The sequence below is a fragment of the Microcaecilia unicolor genome, chromosome 10, assembly GCF_901765095.1.
Source record: "Microcaecilia unicolor chromosome 10, aMicUni1.1, whole genome shotgun sequence".
Lineage (NCBI taxonomy): Eukaryota > Metazoa > Chordata > Amphibia > Gymnophiona > Siphonopidae > Microcaecilia > Microcaecilia unicolor.
The window spans coordinates 124,438,200-124,458,708 of record NC_044040.1 but is presented as its reverse complement, the minus strand read 5'-3'; the positions used below and the strand labels follow the sequence as shown (position 1 = coordinate 124,458,708).

Genomic DNA, 20,509 nt, shown 5'->3' with positions numbered 1-20,509 from the left:
GCAGAAAATTCCTGGCCAGAGGGGTGTATGACACCTTTGATGTTGCGTCCAGGGCCGCTGCTCAAGGTGTGGTGATGCGCAGACTCTCATGGCTGCGTGCCTCCGACCTGGAGAATAGGATCCAGCAGCGGATTGCGGACTCGCCTTGCCATGCGGACAATATTTTTGGAGAGAAGGTCGAACAGGTGGTAGAGCAGCTCCACCAGCGGGATACCGCTTTCGACAAGTTCTCCCGCCGGCAGCCTTCAGCTTCTACCTCTACCTCCACAGGTAGACGTTTTTATGGAGGAAGGAAGACTGTTCCCTACTCTTCTGGTAAGCGTAGGTACAATCCTCCTTCTCGACAGCCTGCGGCCCAGGCTAAGCCCCAGCGCGCTCGCTCTCGTCAGCAGCGTGCGCCTCAGCAAGGCCACTCGGCTCCCCAGCAAAAGCAAGGGGTGAGCTTTTGACTGGCTCCAGCAGAGCATAGCCGACATCAACGTGTCAGTGCCGGGTGATCTGCCGGTCGGAGGGAGGTTGAAAGTTTTTCACCAAAGGTGGCCTCTCATAACCTCCGATCAGTGGGTTCTTCAAATAGTCCGGCAAGGATACATCCTCAATTTGGCCTCCAAACCTCCAAATTGTCCACCGGGAGCTCAGTCTTACAGCTTCCAGCACAAGCAGGTACTTGCAGAGGAACTCTCCGCGCTTCTCAGCGACAATGCGGTCGAGCCCGTGCCATCCGGGCAAGAAGGGCTGGGATTCTATTCCAGGTACTTCCTTGTGGAAAAGAAAACAGGGGGGATGCGTCCCATCCTAGACCTAAGGGCCCTGAACAAATATCTGGTCAAGGAAAAGTTCAGGATGCTTTCCCTGGGCACCCTTCTTCCCATGATTCAGGAAAACGACTGGCTATGCTCTCTGGACTTGGACGCCTACACGCACATCCCGATACTGCCAGCTCACAGACAGTATCTGCGATTTCATAAGTACATAAGTACATAAGTAATGCCATACTGGGAAAAGACCAAGGGTCCATCGAGCCCAGCATCCTGTCCACGACAGCGGCCAATCCAGGCCAAGGGCACCTGGCAAGCTTCCCAAACGTACAAACATTCTATACATGTTATTCCTGGAATTTTGGATTTTTCCAAGTCCGTTTAGTAGCGGTTTATGGACTTGTCCTTTAGGAAACCGTCCAACCCCTTTTTAAACTCTGCTAAGCTAACCGCCTTCACCACTTTCTCCGGCAACGAATTCCAGAGTTTAATTACACGTTGGGTGAAGAAAAATTTTCTCCGATTTGTTTTAAATTTACTACACTGTAGTTTAATCGCATGCCCCCTAGTCCTAGTATTTTTGGAAAGCGTGAACAGACGCTTCACATCCACCTGTTCCACTCCACTCATTATTTTATATACCTCTATCATGTCTCCCCTCAGCCGTCTCTTCTCCAAGCTGTATAGCCCTAGCCTCCTTAGTCTTTCTTCATAGGGAAGTCGTCCCATCCCCGCTATCATTTTAGTTGCCCTTCGCTGCACCTTTTCCAATTCTACTATATCTTTCTTGAGATGCGGCGACCAGAATTGAACACAATACTCAAGGTGCGGTCGCACCATGGAGCGATGCAACGGCATTATAACATCCTCACACCTGTTTTCCATACCTTTCCTAATAATACCCAACATTCTATTTGCTTTCTTAGCCACAGCAGCACACTGAGCAGAAGGTTTCAGTGTGTTATCGATGACGACACCCAGATCCCTTTCTTGGTCCGTAACTCCTAACGTGGAACCTTGCATGACGTAGCTATAATTCGAGTTCTTTTTTCCCACATGCATCACCTTGCACTTGCTCACATTAAACATCATCTGCCATTTAGCCGCCCAGTCTCCCAGTCTCGTAAGGTCCTCTTGTAATTTTTCACAATCCTGTCGCGATTTAACGACTTTGAATAACTTTGTGTCATCAGCAAATTTAATTACCTCGCTAGTTACTCCCGTCTCTAAATCATTTATAAATATATTAAAAAGCAGCGGTCCTAGCACAGACCCCTGAGGAACCCCACTAACTACCCTTCTCCATTGTGAATACTGCCCATTTAAACCCACTCTCTGTTTCCTATCCTTCAACCAGTTTTTAATCCACAATAGGACATTTCCTCCTATCCCATGACCCTCCAATTTCCTCTGTAGCCTTTCATGAGGTACCTTGTCAAACGCCTTTTGAAAATCCAGATACACAATATCAACCGACTCCCCTTTGTCCACATGTTTGTTCACTCCTTCAAAGAATTGAAGTAAATTGGTCAGGCAAGATTTCCCCACACAAAAGCCATGCTGACTTGGTCTCAGTAATCCATGTCCTCGGATGTGCTCTGTAATTTTGTTTTTAATAATAGCCTCTACCATTTTCCCAGGCACCGACGTCAGACTCACCGGTCTATAATTTCCCGGATCTTCAGCTGGGCATACGTCACTTCCAGTACTGTGTGCTACCCTTTGGGCTCGCCTCTGCGCCCAGAGTGTTCACGAAGTGTCTGGCTGTGGTAGCAGCGGCACTTCGAAGGCTGGGAGTACACGTGTTCCCTTATCTTGACGATTGGCTGGTGAAGAACACATTCGAGGCAGGAGCTCTACAGTCCATGCAGATGACTATTCGCCTCCTGGAGCTACTGGGGTTTGTGATAAATTATCCAAAGTCCCATCTTCTCCCAGTACAGAGACTCGAATTCATAGGAGCTCTGCTGGATTCTCGGATGGCTCGTGCCTATCTCCCAGAGACGAGCGTCCCAGCAGATCACAGCTCGGCAGATGTTGAGATTGCTGGGCCACATGGCCTCCACAGTTCATGTGACTCCCATGGCCCGCCTTCACATGCGATCTGCTCAATGGACCCTAGCTTCCCAGTGGTTTCAGGCTGCTGGGGATCTAGAAGACGTGATCCACCTGTCCACGAGTTTTCTCAAATCCCTGTATTGGTGGACGATTTGGTCCAATTTGACTCTGGGACGTCCTTTCCAAATTCCTCAGCCACAAAAAGTGCTGACTACGGATGCGTCTCTCCTGGGGTGGGGAGCTAATGTCGATGGGCTTCACACCCAGGGAAGCTGGTCCCTCCAGGAACGCGATCTGCAGATCAATCTCCTGGAGTTACGAGCGGTCTGGAATGCTCTGAAGGCTTTCAGAGATCGGTTGTCCCACCAAATTATCCAAATTCAGACAGACAACCAGGTTGCCATGTATTACATCAACAAGCAGGGGGGCACCGGTTCTCGCCCCCTGTGTCAGGAAGCCGTCAGCATGTGGCTCTGGGCTCGCCGTCACGGCATGGTGCTCCAAGCCACATGCCTGGCAGGTGTAAACAACAGTCTGGCCGACAGACTGAGCAGGATTATGCAACCTCACGAGTGGTCGCTCAACTCCCGAGTAGTGCGCCAGATCTTCCAGTTGTGGGGCACCCCCTTGGTAGATCTCTTTGCATCTCGAGCCAACCACAAAGTCCCTCAGTTCTGTTCCAGGCTTCAGGCCCACGGCAGACTGGCATCGGATGCCTTCCTCCTGGACTGGGGGGAAGGTCTGCTGTATGCTTATCCTCCCATACCTCTGGTGGGGAAGACTTTGTTGAAACTCAAGCAAGACCGAGGCACCATGATTCTGATCGCTCCTTTTTGGCCGCGTCAGATCTGGTTCCCTCTTCTTCTGGAGTTGTCCTCCGAAGAACCGTGGAGATTGGAGTGTTTTCCGACCCTCATCACACAGGACGAAGGGGCGCTTCTGCATCCCAGCCTCCGGTCTCTGGCTCTCACGGCCAGGATGTTGAGAGCGTAGACTTTGCCTCTTTGGGTCTGTCAGAGGGTGTCTCCCGCATCTTGCTTGCTTCCAGGAAAGATTCCACTAAGAGGAGTTACTTCTTTCTATGGAGGAGGTTTGCCGTCTGGTGTGACAGCAAGGCCCTAGATCTTCGCTCTTGTCCTACACAGACCCTGCTTGAATACCTTCTGCACTTGACTGAGTCTGGTCTCAAGACCAACTCTGTAAGGGTTCACCTTAGTGCAATCAGTGCATACCATTACCATGTGGAAGGTAAGCCGATCTCAGGACAGCCTTTAGTTGTTCGCTTCATGAGAGGTTTGCTTTTGTCAAAGTCCCCTGTCAAACCTCCTACAGTGTCATGGGATCTCAATGTCGTTGTCACCCAGCTGATGAAACCTCCTTTTGAGCCACTGAACTCCTGCCATCTGAAGTACTTGACCTGGAAGGTCATTTTCTTGGTGGCAGTTACTTCAGCTCGTAGAGTCAGTGAGCTTCAGGCCCTGGTAGCCCAGGCCCCTTACACCAAATTTCATCATAACAGAGTAGTCCTCCACACTCACCCTAAGTTCTTGCCAAAGGTTGTGTCGGAGTTCCATCTGAACCAGTCAATTGTCTTGCCAACATTCTTTCCCCGTCCTCATTCCTGCCCTGCTGAACGTCAGCTGCACACATTGGACTGCAAGAGAGCATTGGCCTTCTATCTGGAGCGGACACAGCCCAACAGACAGTCCGCCCAATTGTTTGTTTCTTTTGATCCCAACAGGAGGGGAGTGGCTGTGTGGAAACGCACCATATCCAATTGGCTAGCAGATTGCATTTCCTTCACTTACGCCCAGGCTGGGCTGGCTCTTGAGGGTCATGTCACGGCTCATAATGTTAGAGCCATGGCAGCGTCGGTAGCCCACTTGAAGTCAGCCACTATTGAAGAGATTTGCAAAGCTGCGACGTGGTCATCTGTCCACACATTCACATCTCATTACTACCTGCAGCAGGATACCCGACGCAACAGTCGGTTTGGGCAGTCAGTGCTTCAGAATCTGTTCGGGGTTTAGAATCCAACTCCACCCCCCTAGGCCCATGTTTTATTCTGTTCCAGGCTACACTCTCAGTTAGTAGGATAAATTGTTAGGTCAGTCTCAGTTATGTCCTCACCGTTGCGAGGTCCAATTGACCATGTTTGTTGTTTTGAGTGAGCCTGGGGGCTAGGGATACCCCATCAGTGAGAACAAGCAGCCTGCTTGTCCTCGGAGAAAGCGAATGCTACATACCTGTAGAAGGTATTCTCCGAGGACAGCAGGCTGCTTGTTCTCACAAACCCGTCCGCCTCCCCTTTGGAGTTGTGTCTTCCCTTGTTTTTGTCTTGCTACATATGGGACTGACGAACACGAGCCGGTTCGGGCGGGAAGACGGCCGCGCATGCACGGTGCGCATGGGCGCGCGAGGACTAGCAAAGGCCTTTGCTAGTGAAGTTTCCGATTGGAGGGGCTGCTGTGGACGTCACCCATCAGTGAGAACAATCAGCCTGCTGTCCTCGGAGAATACCTTCTACAGGTATGTAGCATTCGCTATATATATATATATATAGAAAGAGCACTACTACAGGTAGATGTATGCAGCACTGTTTACAAACTCGTAAGAGACAGCCGTTGCTCGACAGAGCTTACAATCTAGGACTTTTAGCCTAGATTTGAATAGGACCAGAGACTGAGCATAGCATTTTGACTCAGGAAGTCTGTTCAAGGTATATGGCGCAGTAAGATTCAAGCAATGGAGTCTACAGATGGCAGTGGAGGAGAATGGCAAAGAAAAATGAAGAACAGACCAAAATTCCCAGGGAGAGGTCTTAGATAGAGAGGAGAGATACTGAAGACCTGCAGAATGAATACCCATGTAAGTCAGTAAGAGAAGTTTGAACTGTATACGGGAACAGATAGGGAGCCAATGGAGTGACTTGAGGGGTTTTGTGAATGTGGCAACATTGGCAGAAGATACATTGTGCAGCAGAATTTTGAACAGACTGAAGGGGGAAAGAGATGGTTTAATGGGAGGACCTGTAGGTTGCAGAAGTCTTAAGTGGGAGGTGATGTCACGTCTGTGGCCGTGACCACCCTCAGCCTTACCTTCTTTCTGGGGGTCAGGAGCTCTGCTGGCTTCTGTCTGTGTTTGTGTTTGTCTTGTCTCTAGTCTCTGGGCTGATTGCTTCACTAGACCTCACCTGTGTGGGCTATGCCTCTCTAGGGAGCCAACATCCAAGATGGCTGCCACCGGCTCTGTGCCACCTTCCAAGATGGCTCCTGCTTGTCTTTCTTGTGGGCTCACTTCCTATGTGTGTCAAGCCTCTCTTTGGGGTCTGTGTACTTCCTGCTTCTGTCCTACTGCTGGTGACTCATCAGTGAGAGCCTTCATAAGGAAGTGCTGTGCTTGCAGTCGGGGCCTTTGCATAAGTGTTATGCTCTTAGGCCAGGTCAGGTTAGTAAGTGTCTGCTGCACTACTGCTTAGCCTCTCTCTGGGTTCCAGCCCAGTTTCTTTCTGTGTCTGTGTCTCTGTTGTCCTTCCGTGGGGGGTCTTCCCTGCCACTGTCTGTCTGTGGACTGCGGGTCCTTCCTGGCTTACCCTGTGTTTGGGGTGAAGCCTCTGTTCCTGGCTTACCCTGTGTTTGGGGTGAAGCCTGTGCTCCAGGCTTACCCTGTGTTGGGGTGAAGCCTGTGTTCCTGGCTTACCCTGGGTTGGGGTTTAGCCTTTGTCCGGGTGTGTTCTCTGTCTGTATGCGAAGCCTCAGCCTTTGTGGGTTCCCCAGTCAGTGTGTGGAACGGCTGAGGCTTCAGACCCTTGGTCTGTTCTTCCTGGTTACTCTGTTTGCTGTGCTGCCTGCTCAAGACCCTTGGCCTGTTATTCCTGGTTTGCTGTCTTTACTCTGAGTCCTGCCTTGCCTAGCCTGTGTGCCTACCCTGCTTGTATATCCTGTGTGTTTATCCTGAATCCTGTATCTGTCTAGCTAGTGTGTATTTCCTGGGTGATTAGTCCTGTATCCTGTCTTCTCCTAGCTAGAGGGCCGTTCTGCCTAGTGTGTATGCTGCCCTAGTCCTTGCTCCTGCTAAGCTTCTGTACGCCTTGTGTTCCTTGGTCTGTCTTCTGGGTCTTGCTAGTGGCTGTGCAGCAGCACACTGTCTGTGTTTAGTTCCTAGTCTAGTCTCCCTCGTGTTTCCTAGACCCAGGGTGGGTCCTCTGGATCTTCCGTTTCTGCCTTATCCTGCAAGTCCTGCCGGCCACCTGCACTTCGGAGCTCAACTCCGGAGGAACGGTGGCTAAGTACAGGTGAAGTTGTTCCTGTTTCGTCTGTTCTAGTTGCCTGCCTTGTACTACTCCAGTCCAGAGTTCCAGTACTGCTTTTCTGTGTTTCCAGTCCCGTGGTGGTCTTGCCTGCCGCTGCCGCTCCTCGGCAGTGGCCCAAGGGCTCACGAACTCCAGTCCTGCCTCGAGGACCTGACAGAATGCCAAGGCCCTCAAGAATGCAACAGGTGATGATAGCATAGATAAGGGCTTTAGAAGTGTTTTCAAAAAGAAAGTATTTTTAATGATTTATAAATAGGTTTTAGCAGTTGGTTGGATATGTGCAGAGAGATAGGAGACAAAGATGACACCAAGATTAAAAGCTTAAGATCTCTGACTTGCTAACAGAGTAGACTCTGGAATTGAATCCAGGCCTGCTGTACATTGCTATCTGGGTGGCCCAGTGCAGGAACGTTTTTTAGAAAGTGACTGAAAATTGTTGCTAGTAATTTTAGAAGTTATAAAAGGATACAGATTTGCTAAGAAACAAATGCTTTAAAATATTGTTAAACACTGGTATATCTTTACATATGAAATACTCTGGGGCTCTTTTTCAAAGCTCTTAGACTTCCAAAGTTCTATAGATTACATGTACCTTTGTAAGTGTAAGTGCTTTGAAAATACTCCTGTCTGTATTACAAAAGTTTTTTATGATGGTTTAAGTACAGTGTCAATAACAAGTCACTTAACCCTTTATTGCCTCAGGTACAAAACTTAGTGATCCTTTTACAAAAGTGTGGCAATTTTCTAGGATTTTTTTTTTTTTTTTTGTAGTCACTGGTTGTGCACTAATAATGACATTAGCTTGCAGGACCTGCAAAAACTTAGGGGGTCTTTTACTAAGCCACGCTCACATTTTGGTACGTGCTAGACATTCCCATAGGAATGCATTGGTGTCTCTAACATTTAGCATGTGCCTATTTTTAGTGCGCGCTAAAAACATGAGCGCACCTTAGTAAAAGACCCCCTTAATGTGGGAGCACTTAACCACCACCTATTTAGGAGGTGCTAAATGCTCCTGCATTAACCAGTTAATTCATGTCAATCACAATGCTCCGACTATCACAGACACGCCTGTTGCCCACTCATCTCATGCCCCCTTTCCAAAAATATTTAGAAAAATTGAATAATATGCGGGTTAACATGCACAAAGAAGCAAAATACTGCAAAACACTTTAAGGCATTTTTGATAACCTGTTCTTGCATTCTATCTGTGTGTTAAGGGCTTAGTTCCCTTTAATAGAAAGGCTCCTTAGATTTTAAGCCCTAAGTGTATCTGAAATTAATTTTGTGTTGAACTACTGAGAATGAAGTGAGCTAAATCCCAAATAAATTTTTTTAAATGCTAGCCTTGGTGCTTCCCCTAACTCAGAGGTTTGTTTAAAGCTTTATGGAAATGATTAAAGGGCAATAGATATATTTGAAAAAGTACGTCATTTAATATAGTCTAACATATTTTCCTTTCATTTTTTAAGCCAGCTGAAGGTGTGGGCTCATCTTCTGCAGTGATTCCTTTACTAAAATCTTCAGGACCACAGCAGCAGGTATTGGTCAGCCAGTCACAGACTTTAACTTCAGCAGTTAAACCCACATCCTCTGCTGTTGGTGTTTCTTCAATGACAACATTTCCCTGTCCTAGTTCTGGCAAGTCTGAAGATTCAGGTAAATGAAATATTCTTAGCACAGATATTAAACAATGTAATTCCAGGACATTTGTCAGACAGTGTGGTGCCTTGGGCAACAGGTTGTCAGTATTTCCCAACCTGGTGTGTACTTTGCCCTATTCCCATCAGCCCAGGGAGTGTGCCCATATGCTCAGAAGTTGGTGGGAGGAGATGAGAGACTCTGCTGACTTGCTGCCTGGCTTCCATTTTCTTTTGTCTCTGTCCTGCCTGCCCCCTGGACACAAATACACTGGCCCAGGGGTGAGCAGGAAAGAGAGAAGGGGCCTGGTGATGTGCAGTTTGCTCAGCTTTTCTTCCTCTTTGGCTCTACACTTCAGGAACATATAGATCTTATTGGCCTGTAGTGAGATCCCTAGGTGCTTGTAAACTAATGAGTCAGTATTTAGCCCACAGTGAAATACCCGCTGCTGCATATTCATATATAATGTGGGTGGCACTGCCTATCTAGGTACCGACAAAATTCAGATCAGTACCTGGATAGGTAACCAGATGAAGCAGGGACAGTCTTTTTGCTGTCCTCTTTATCCATGTAAGTTACCTGGTTAACAGTCTGAATATTGCCACTAACCAGGTATCTTCCAGCTCTGCCCAAACTTTGCCTCTGTACTTCCCCAGCACCGCCTGGATAGTGCTGAGGCAGTCTTGGTAAGTGCTGCTGAAAATCTGGGAATGACCTCATCGGCGGGACTTACTAAGTAGGAGCCCCTAACTTTTTTTTCTGCCTTCAAATTGCTTCATTAGCTTTGGTACTGTCTGGATTACACCTTCTAGCCAAGTGTCCACATTGCAGAGATGTCTGCCACTAAAAATTAAGTTTGAAGTCTTTTTAGAATGTTTTCTGTCAAAACATGATATAACTAGGCATGCTATTGGGTGGCTTTGCATAGTGCTGGGATGGAACAGCTCTCCCAGCTTGTGTAAAGTTCTAAGTATGAACGCCCTTTCTGGCATTCAGCAATCTCTTCAGTTCTCAGTTTTATTTTTTTCGCTCTACCAAATGAATGCAAAAGCAAAGCCGTCCCTTTTCATCATTTTCCAACATTGTCTTTTAATTAAAAAAAAAAGGCTGGTGGAGAGAGAGAAGAAACTATAAGAAAGAAACTTTATTTTAAATTATGTTGTGTGGCTTTCCAAACATGGTTCAGATTAAGCCTAGCTTCAGGCCATAGGCATCTAGAAGAAAGATCAATAACTTTTGACACCAATAGCAGATATCTCATATGGTGTTTGGTGACAGCCAGGATAATGCAGCTACTCCTCTGGTGACGTTATCCATGGCTGCCTAGATGGCACTACCGCCTTCCAGCTCAGAACCTTCTACATGGGAATGTCAGGTTTCCTGCACTGATCATAGTAACATAGTAGATGATGGCAGAAAAAGACCTGCACGGTCCATCCAGTCTGCCCAACAAGATAAACTCATATGTGCCACTTTTTGTATGTTTAAATCTTTTTTATTGATAAACGACAACATAAACTTGAAACAATTCTCATCATAGATTACAGAATCAAATGTCATTTATGAGACTAACACCATTGTATAAATTACAATTATGGAAATTTGTTTTCCCCATTTTCTCCCCCCCTCCCTCCCTGTTATACCTTGTGCTCCATCATGTTATAAGAAAATAGCAAATTGGCTAACAAAATAGAACTATTCCAACAGATAACCTATTCAATATTGGAATCATTTCCTCATGTATTCCAATCCCCCCAGATTGTGCCCCTATCTCCCCAACTTCCAAGAATATTCAACAAGCATCAGCTCAATGGGTAACATAACATATATGATCATTTGGACTCTATGAGTGGAGGGGCTATTACTCTGGTATAATATGCATAATATAGCAATAGAGAGGCCTCACCATCTCGCCCGAATCCAGCCCATACCAAAGACTTTGACTCTTATAGCCTCCAGTCTGTCCCCCAGATCACAAAGCGAGGGTGACCAAATCGTATTGGCTAGTCAGGCCGGAAACCATTTGCTCTATCCCCTATATCGGAGGCATATCCCGACGCCAAATAAACTGAGAAAGCACAGAGCCAAAGTCTCCGTTAATCCAACATTCTCTCGCCACACCTCTTTTAAACCATTACATCGTTATAACTCATACACTCTATCCCACACCACCCAACCCCCCATCGCCCTCGCCCCTCCCTACACTGAGCCCGCAAAAAGGTGGGAAAATGTGGGATACAAATGCAATAAATAAATAAATGTTCAAAATGTAGCTTCTCCCTTTAGGTGGTAAAGTAACCCATAATGGCTCCCATAGTTCTCTAAACCGGGTTCCTGGAATACTGTCCATTTTCTGAACCCCACACCTATCTAGTCTCATTTGATGAATTAGCTGTGTTCTCCACATTAAAATATTAGGACCCTGGGGCATCATCCAGAAAGTCAAAATGGTATTGATTCCGAAAAAAATAGCCAATTGTATGAATCTCTTAAATCCCACTGGAGGTTGTGCCGTAAATTTAAAGCTGTTGAATAACAACAATGGATCACAAGTCAGAGTACATCCCACCATGAGTCTATAGTCCGGAGCATTGCCACCCAGAAGCTCTGCACTTGTGGGCAAAGCCAGAACATATGCCCCAAGGGGGCCATAGCCTCTCCACACTTTGGGCAAACTCCCGAACTAGAAATCTTCGCTTTAAATGTGCGAAGTGGAGAGATGTGCAATCGTAATAGGAATCTATATAGGTTTTCACGCTGTATTACTGACAAGCGCCGCGCATATAAATGTTTTATGTATGCTTTACACACCTCCTCTGTCACCTCACAGTTTAAGTCTTTCGACCAGGCTGCTGCCAAAGATGCATAGTGTAACTCTATGGTCGTATCCTTTAACTGCTGATGATGAAATGCCACTTTTTGTATATACCTTACCTTGATTTGTACCTGTCTTTTTCAGGGCACAGACCGTATAAGTCTGCCCAGCACTATCCCTGCCTCCCAACCACCAGCCCCAGCACAGACTGTATAAGTCTGCCTAGCACTATCCCCGCCTCCCACTACCGGCTCTGCCACCCAATCTCAGCTAAGCTCCTGAGGATCCATTCCTTCTGAACAGGATTCCTTTATGTTTATCCCAAGCATGTTTGGATTCCGTTACCGTTTTCATCTCCACCACCTCCTGCAGGAGGGCATTCCAAGCATCCACTACTCTCTCCGTGAAAAAATACTTCTTGACATTTTTCTTGAGTCTGCCCCTCTTCAATCTCATTTCATGTCCTCTCGTTCTACTGCCTTCGCATCTCCGTAAAAGGTTCGTTTGCGGATTAATACCTTTCAAATATTTGAACATCTGTATCATATCATCCCTGTTTCTCCTTTCCTCCAGAGTATACATGTTCAGGTCAGCAAGTCTCTCCTCATACATCTTGTAACGCAAATCCCATACCATTCTCGTAGCTTTTCTTTGCACCGCTTCAATTCTTTTTACATCCTTAGCAAGATATGGCCTCCAAAACTAAACACAATACTCCAGGTGGGGCCTCACCAACGACTTATACAGGGGCATCAACACCCCCTTTCTTCTGCTGGTCACACCTCTCTCTATACAGCCTAACAACCTTCTAGTTACGGCCACTGCCTTGTCACACTGTTTCGTCACCTTCAGATCCTCAGATACTATCACCCCAAGATCCCTCTCCTCGTCCGTACCTATCAGACTCTCACCGCCTAACACATACATCTCCCGTGGATTTCTATTCCATAAGTGCATCACTTTGCATTTCTTTGCATTGAATTTTAATTGCCAAACCTTAGACCATTCTTCTAGCTTCCTCAGATCCTTTTTCATGTTTTCCACTCCCTCCAGGGTGTCCACTCTGTTACAGATCTTAGTATCATCCGCAAATAGGCAAACTTTACCTTCTAACCCTTCAGCAATGTCACTCACAAATATATTGAACAGAATCGGCCCCAGCACCGCTCCCTGAGGCACTCCACTACTCACCTTTCACTCCTCTGAGCGAATTCCATTAACCACCACCTTCTGGCGTCGTCAACCAGTTCCTAATCCAGTTCACCACTTCGAGTCCTATCTTCAGCCCATCCAGTTTATTTAAAAGCCTCCTGTGGGGAACCGTGTCAAAAGCTTTGCTTTGCTGTGGTGTGGAGGAGTGGCCTAGTGGTTAGGGTGGTGGACTCTGGTCCTGGGGAACTGAGGAACTGAGTTCGATTCCCACTTCAGGCACAGCTCCTTGTGACTCTGGGCAAGTCACTTAACCCTCCATTGCCCCATGTAAGCCGCATTGAGCCTGCCATGAGTGGGAAAGCGCGGGGTACAAATGTAACTAAAAAAAAAAAAAAAAGCTTTGCTGAAATCTAAGTAGATTACGTCTATAGCTCGTCCCTGATTCAATTCTCCTGTCACCCAATCAAAGAATTCAATGAGATTCGTTTGGCACGATTTCCCTTTGGTAAAACCATGTTGTCTCAGATCTTGCAACTTATTGGCTTTCAGGAAATTCACTATCCTTTCCTTAGCGTTCCATCAGCTTCTCAGAACTTGACAGGTACCCATTTCACTGGGGCTTTATCAAGAGATCTGAGTCTGTGTGAATGACCTGTCAAGAGAAGCAAACAATAAATACCTGTGCTGATCAGTGGACTGGAACACCACTTGGGTATAGCTCTGACTTACGTGATAGTGATCAGCTGTCAATGTGACAATGTGACTCGTAGAAATTACTGCTTATAGTATGGTAGACTTGCTCTATAGGTCCTGACTGTTTTGTATTCTCGGTATGCCTAGTACTGGATTTTGGAGGGGGGTACTAAAAAATGACCAGTCCCGGAGTCCTACAGGGAAGTTGTAGAGAAGTCCCACCTCCAGTCTGGCAGCCTCTGTGCTGCCTTGGAGGAGAGAGGTCTTCTAAAAGGAGAGCATCACCCTGGTGCAGCTGGAAGTAATCCTGTAGCCAGGACCAGTCCACCAGGAGAAGCAATACCCTCGTATCGAGAATGTGTCTCCAGGAACTTCTGTCCTGGAGGGAAGGGATAGGATGGCTGTCGTAGTTGGTGATTTAATTATTAGGCATGTAGATAGCTGAGTGGCAGGTGGACATGAGGATCGCCTGGTCACTTGCGTGTCTGGTGAGAAGGTGGTGGACCTCACATGTCATCTAGATAGGATTATAGGTAATGCTGGGGAGGAGCCGGCTGTTTTGGTACATGTGGGTACCAATGACATAAGAAAATGTGGTGCAGAGGTTCTGGAAGCCAAATTTAGGCTTTTAGGTATCAATAGAAATCAAACAAAATAAAACATGGAAAAGAAAATAAGATGATACCTTTTTTATTGGACATAACTAAATACATTTCTTGATCAGCTTTCGAAGGTTGCCCTTCTTCGTCAGATCGGAAATAAGCAAATGTGGTAGCAGATAGTATATATAAGAGAAACATCAAAGCATTACTTTGACAGTCTGACAGAGTGGGAGGGTGGGGATATGCATGGGGACATCAAAGCATTTCATTGATATTCTAACAGGATGGGTGTTGGTAGGTGAGAGGCGGGTGATAAACAGAGAAATAAACAGAGAAATACAACTTTATGGTTTATAATGGGCTAGAAAACCCAGATCCTTATTAAGTCCTGTCTGTTGGGTGTCAAAATATTCAATCATTCTTACTTCAAAGGTCTTACGTTCCTGTATTGTTTTAAAATTACCTTTCAGTATTCTTACTGTGAAATCACTGGTGCAGTGTTCTGGTCTTATAAAGTGTTGGCCCACAGGGGTGGGGGCTTGACTGGCACCGGCTATCATCTTATTTTCTTTTACATGTTTTATTTTGTTTGATTTCTATTGATAACCTTTAAGAGTGGACTAACACGGCTACCACACGGCTCTTAGGTAGAAAGCTCAAATCCAGAACCTCTAGGGTAGCATTTTCCGAAGTGCTCCCCCTTCCACTTACAGGGCCAGAGAGACAGGCAGAGCTCCGGATTCTCAGTGCATGGATGAGGCGATGTTGCAAGGAGGAGTGTTTTAGATTTGTAAGGAACTGGGCGACATTCTGGGGAAGGGGGAGCCTATTCCAGAATGATGGGCTCCACCTTAACCACGCTGCTGGCATCGGCATTTAAAAAGTAGATAGAGCAGCTTTTAAACTAGAAGCTGGGGAAAGTCTGACAGTCATTCAGAAATGCATAGTTCGGAACAAGGTATCTTTCAAAGATATTAGGGAAGATAGGAAGTCCTGATAGCGAGGATGCAGTATAGACCATAGTAGACCAGGTGTCTTTAAATAAAAATCAGACAAAAGATTGCAAATTAACACTGTCAACTACTGAGCAATATGTAAATAGGAACAACAAACATAGGGGTATGTTTACTAAGACGCGTTAGCATTTTTAACATGCCTATAAAGTTAAGGCGCGTTAAACTCTAACGCGCCAATACATTCCTATAGGTGCATTAGCATTTAATGCGCATTAAAAACACTTACGCACCTGTAAGCCACATTGAGCCTGCAAATAGGTGAGAAAATGTGGGGTACAAATGCAGCAAATAAATAGTGTGCCTTTGTAAACACAGGTGATGCTTTGAAATGTTTATTTTATTTATTTATTTATTTATTTATTTTATTTGCTGCATTTATATCTCACATTTTCCCACCTATTTGCAGGCTCAGTGTGGCTTACAATTTTCCTCCATGGCATTTGCCACTCCAGAGTAGAAAGGTACAGTTGATATTAAATAGAGAACAGGATGACATAATAGATTAAGTGAATAACATAGTGGATCGTCATTACAGAGTAAAAGAGACAATTGACATAACCTAAAGAATATTGATGACCTGGTAGATTAAACAGATAGATTAATAGCACGTCATTTCAGAGTATAGATGCAGTTTGTATGATACAGAGAATATAGATGATCTACAAGAACTAAACATAGTAAACATAGTAGATGACGGCAGAAAAAAACCTGCACGGTCCATCCAGTCTGCCCAAGAAGATAAATTCATATGTGCTACTTTTTTATTTGTACTGTCTTCTTCAGTGCACAGACCGTATAAGTCTGGCCAGCCCTATCCCTGCCTCCCAACCACCAGCTCTGGCACAGACCATATAAGTCTGCCCAGCACTATCCCCGCCGCCCAACCACCAGCTCTGGCACAGACCATATAAGTCTGCCCAGCACTATCCCCGCCGCCCAACCACCAGCCCCGGCACAGACCATATAAGTCTGCCCAGCACTAGCCTCGCCTCCCAACCACCAGCTCTGCCACCCATTCTAGGCTAAGCTCCTGAGGATCTCTTTCTTCTGCACAGGATTCCTTTATGTTTATCCCACGCATGTTTGAATTCCGTTATCGTTTTCATCTCCACCACCTACTACTACTAATACTACTATTTAGCATTTCTATAGCGCTACAAGGCATACGCAGCGCTGCACAAACATAGAAGAAAGACAGTCCCTGCTCAAAGAGCTTACAATCTAATAGACAAAAAATAAATAAAGTAATCAAATCAATTAATGTGTACAGGAAGGAGGAGAGGAGGGTAGGTGGAGGCGAGTGGTTACAAGTGGTTACAAGTCAAAAGCAATGTTAAAGAGGTGGGCTTTCAGTCTAGATTTAAAGGTGGCCAAGGATGGGGCAAGACATAGGGGCTCAGGAAGTTTATTCCAGGCGTAGGGTGCAGCGAGACAGAAGGCGCGAAGTCTGGAGTTGGCAGTAGTGGAGAAGGGAACAGATAAGAAGGATTTATCCATGGAGCGGAGTGCACGGGAAGGGGTGTAGGGATGGATGAGTGTGGAGAGATACTGGGGAGCAGCAGAGTGAGAACATTTATAGGTTAGTAGAAGAAGTTTGAACAGGATGCGAAAACGGATAGGGAACCAGTGAAGGGTCTTGAGGAGAGGGGTAGTATGAGTAAAGCGACACTGGCGGAAGATGAGACGGGCGGGAGGGCATTCCAAGCTTCCACCACCCTCTCCATGAAAAAATACTTCCTGACATTCTTCTTGAGTCTGCCCCCCTTCAATCTCATTTCATGTCCTCTCGTTCTACCGCCTTCCCATCTCCGGAAAAGGTTCGTTTGCGGATTAATACCTTTCAAATATTTGAACGTCTGTATCATATCACCCCTGTTTCTTCTTTCCTCCAGGGTATACATGTTCAGGTCCGCAAGTCTCTCCTCATACGTCTTGTAACGCAAATCCCATACCATCCTCGTAGCTTTTCTTTGCACCGCTTCAGTTCTTTTTACATCCTTAGCAAGATACGGCCTCCAAAACTGAACACAATACTCCAGGTTGGGCCTCACCAACGACTTGTACAGGGGCATCAACACCTCTTTTCTTCTGCTGGTCACACCTCTCTCTATACAGCCTAGTAACCTTCTAGCTACGGCCACCGCCTTGTCACACTGTTTCATCACCTTCAGATCCTCAGATACTATGACCCCAAGATCCCTCTCCCCATCCGTACCTAGCAGACTCTCACCGCCTAACACAAGTGAGAGGTGTTGTGTTGATTTACAGTTCCTAATATGGGTCATTGCAGTATGCCTTGTTGAAGAGATAGGTCTTCAGTGATTTGCGAAAGTCGATTAGATTGTGAATTATTTTCAGATCCACTGGCAATGCATTCCACCGCTGTGTGCTTATATAGGAGAAGCTAGATGCATGTGTTAGTTTGTATTTTAGTCCTCTACAACTGGGGAAGTGAAGATTCAGGAATGTGCGTGTTGATCTTTTAGCATTTTTGGATGGCAAGTCAATCCAGGGCTGTCATATAGGCCGGAGCATCGCCGTGGATGATTTTGTGAACCAGGGTGCAGACCTTAAACGTAATACATTCTTTGAGTGGAAGCCAGTGTAACTTTTCTCTTAGGGGTTTAGCGCTCTCATATTTTGTTTTGCCGAATATGAGTCTGGCAGCTGTATTTTGAGCTGTTTGAAGTTTCTTGATGAGTTGTTCTTTGCAGCCCGCATTTAGTGCATTTCAGTAGTCTTGATGGCTTAATATCAATTGTACCTTTGAAGTTCACTCCATCCGTCTATTCTACCCGCTGCCACTCAGAGTTGCAGTCATTTACCGCCCCCCTGATAAGTCTCTCTCTTCCTTCCTTACCCACTTCGATGCCTGGCTCTCCGTTTTTCTTGAACCCTCATCCCCATCCCTCATTCTTGGAGACTTTAGCATACACACTGATAACCCATCTGACTCATACGCTTCTCAGTTCCTCACTCTAACCTCCTCCTTCAACCTCCAACTGAGCTCCACCACCCCTTCTCACCAATCTGGCCACTGTCTTGACCTCGTCCTCTCCTCTACATGCTCACCCTCCAATTTCTGCGCCTCAGCTCTTCCTCTCTCTGACCATCACCTGATCACCTTCACACTACATCACCCTCCCCCTCAGTCCCGCCCAACACTAACCACTACTTCCAGGAATCTCCAGGCTGTCGACCCTCTCACCTTATCCTCTAGTATCTCTAATCTTCTCCCTTCCATCATGTCCTCCGAGTCTGTCGACAAGGCTGTCTCCATTTACAGTGCTACTCTCTCCTCTTCTCTGGACACCCTTGCACCATCCACCTCCCGTCCCACTAGCCGTACTAATCCCCAGCCCTGGCTGACCCCTTGCACCCGATACCTTCTCTCCTGCGCCTGATCGGCTGAACGCCTCTGGAAGAAATCTCGCACCCATACTGATTTCATTCATTACAAATTCATGCTATCCTCCTTCCAGTCCTCCTTATTCCTCGCCAAACAGGACTATTACACCCAATTGACTACTTCCCTCAGCTCTAACTGTCGCCGTCTCTTCACCACCCTTAACTCCCTCATCAAAGTGCCCTCTGCTCCCATCCCTCCCTCACTCTCTCCTCAATCACTGGCTGACTACTTCCGTGACAAGGTGCAGAAGATCAACCTAGAATTCACCACCTAACCATCTTCTCCTCTTCACCCTATAACCCACTCCCGCAACCAACCAACCCAGGCCTCCTTCTCCTCGTTTCCTGATATCACCGAAGAGGAAACCGCCCATCTTCTTTCCTCCTCGAAATGCACCACCTGTTCCTCTGACCCCATCCCCACCAACTTACTTAACACCATCTCTCCTACTATCACCCCCCCCCCCCCCAAATCTGTCATATCCTCAACCTCTCTCTCTCCACTGCAACTGGCCCTGACACCTTCAAGCATGCTGTAGGCATACCACTCCTCAAAAACCCATCACTCGACCCTACCTGTCCCTCCAACTACCGCCCCATTTCCCTTCTACCCTTCCTCTCCAAGCTACTTGAACGCGCCGTTCACAGCCGCTGCCTTGATTTTCTCTCCTCTCAAGCCATCCTCGATCCGCTTCAATCCGGCTTTCGCCCCTTACACTGGACTGAGACGACACTATCTAAAGTCTGCAATGACCTGTTCCTTGCCAAATCCAAAGGTCACTACTCCATCCTCATCCTCCTTGACCTATCCGCCGCTTTTGACACTGTCAATCACAATTTACTTCTTGCCAAACTGTCCTCATTTGGGTTCCAGGGCTCTGTCCTCTCCTGGTTCTCATCTCTCCCACCGTACCTTCAGAGTACATTCTCACGGTTCTTCCTCCACCCCCATCCCGCTCTCTGTTGGAGTTCCTCAGGGATCCGTCCTTCGACCCCGTCTTTTTTCAATCTACACCTCTTCCCTGGGCTCCCTGATCTCATCTCATGGTTTCCAATACCATCTTTATGCTGACGACACCCAGCTTTATCTCTCCACACCAGACCTCACTGCGGAAACCCAGGCCAAAGTATCGGCCTGCTTATCCGACATTGCTGCCTGGATGTCCAACCGCCACCTGAAACTGAACATGGCCAAGACTGAGCTTATTGTCTTCCCACCCAAACCCACTTCTCCTCTCCCTCCACTCTCTATCTCAGTTGATAACACCCTCATCGTCCCCGTCTCATCTGCCCACAACCTCGGAGTCATCTTCGACTCCTCCCTCTCCTTCTCTGCCCATATCCAGCAGATAGCCAAGACCTGTCACTTCTTCCTCTACAACATTAGCAAAATTCGCCCTTTCCTCTCTGAGCACACCACCCGAACTCTCATCCACTCTCTCATTACCTCTCGCCTTGACTACTGCAACCTTCTCCTTACTGGCCTCCCACTTAGCCATCTATCCCCCCTTCAGTCCGTTCAGAACTCTGCTGCACGTCTTATCTTCCGCCTAGACCGATATACTCATATCACCCCTCTACTCAAGTCACTTCACTGGCTTCCGATCAGGTATCGCATACAGTTCAAGCTTCTCCTACTAACCTTCAAATGCACTCGATCTGCAGCCCCTCCCTATCTCTCTACCCTCATCTCTCCTTACGTTCCTACCCGCAACCTCCGCTCTCAAGACAAATCCCTCCTTTCAATACCCTTCTCCTTCACCGCCAACTCCAGGCTCCACCCTTTCTGCCTCGCCTCACCCCATGCTTGGAATAAACTCCCTGAGCCCATACGCCAGACCCCCTCCCTGCCCATCTTCAAATCCTTGCTGAAAGCCCACCTCTTCAATGTCGCCTTCGGCACCTAACCACCATACCTCTACTCAGGAAATCTAGACTGCCAGAACTTGACATTTCGTCCTTTAGATTGTAAGCTCCTTGAGCAGGGACTGCCCTTCTTTGTTAAACTGTACAGCGCTGCTTAACCCTAGTAGCGCTCTAGAAATGTTTAGTAG

At 46.9% G+C, this 20,509-nt stretch overlaps 1 protein-coding gene across 1 annotated transcript in view; it reads left to right on the top strand.

The window, feature by feature from the left end:
- The window catches only part of YEATS2 (YEATS domain containing 2), a 1,439,149-nt gene that overhangs the window by 1,091,796 nt on the left and 326,844 nt on the right, over nucleotides 1–20,509 (top strand). The window contains 1 exon segment of the mRNA XM_030217135.1: nucleotides 8,601–8,787. Coding sequence (XP_030072995.1) covers nucleotides 8,601–8,787 — 187 coding nt within the window.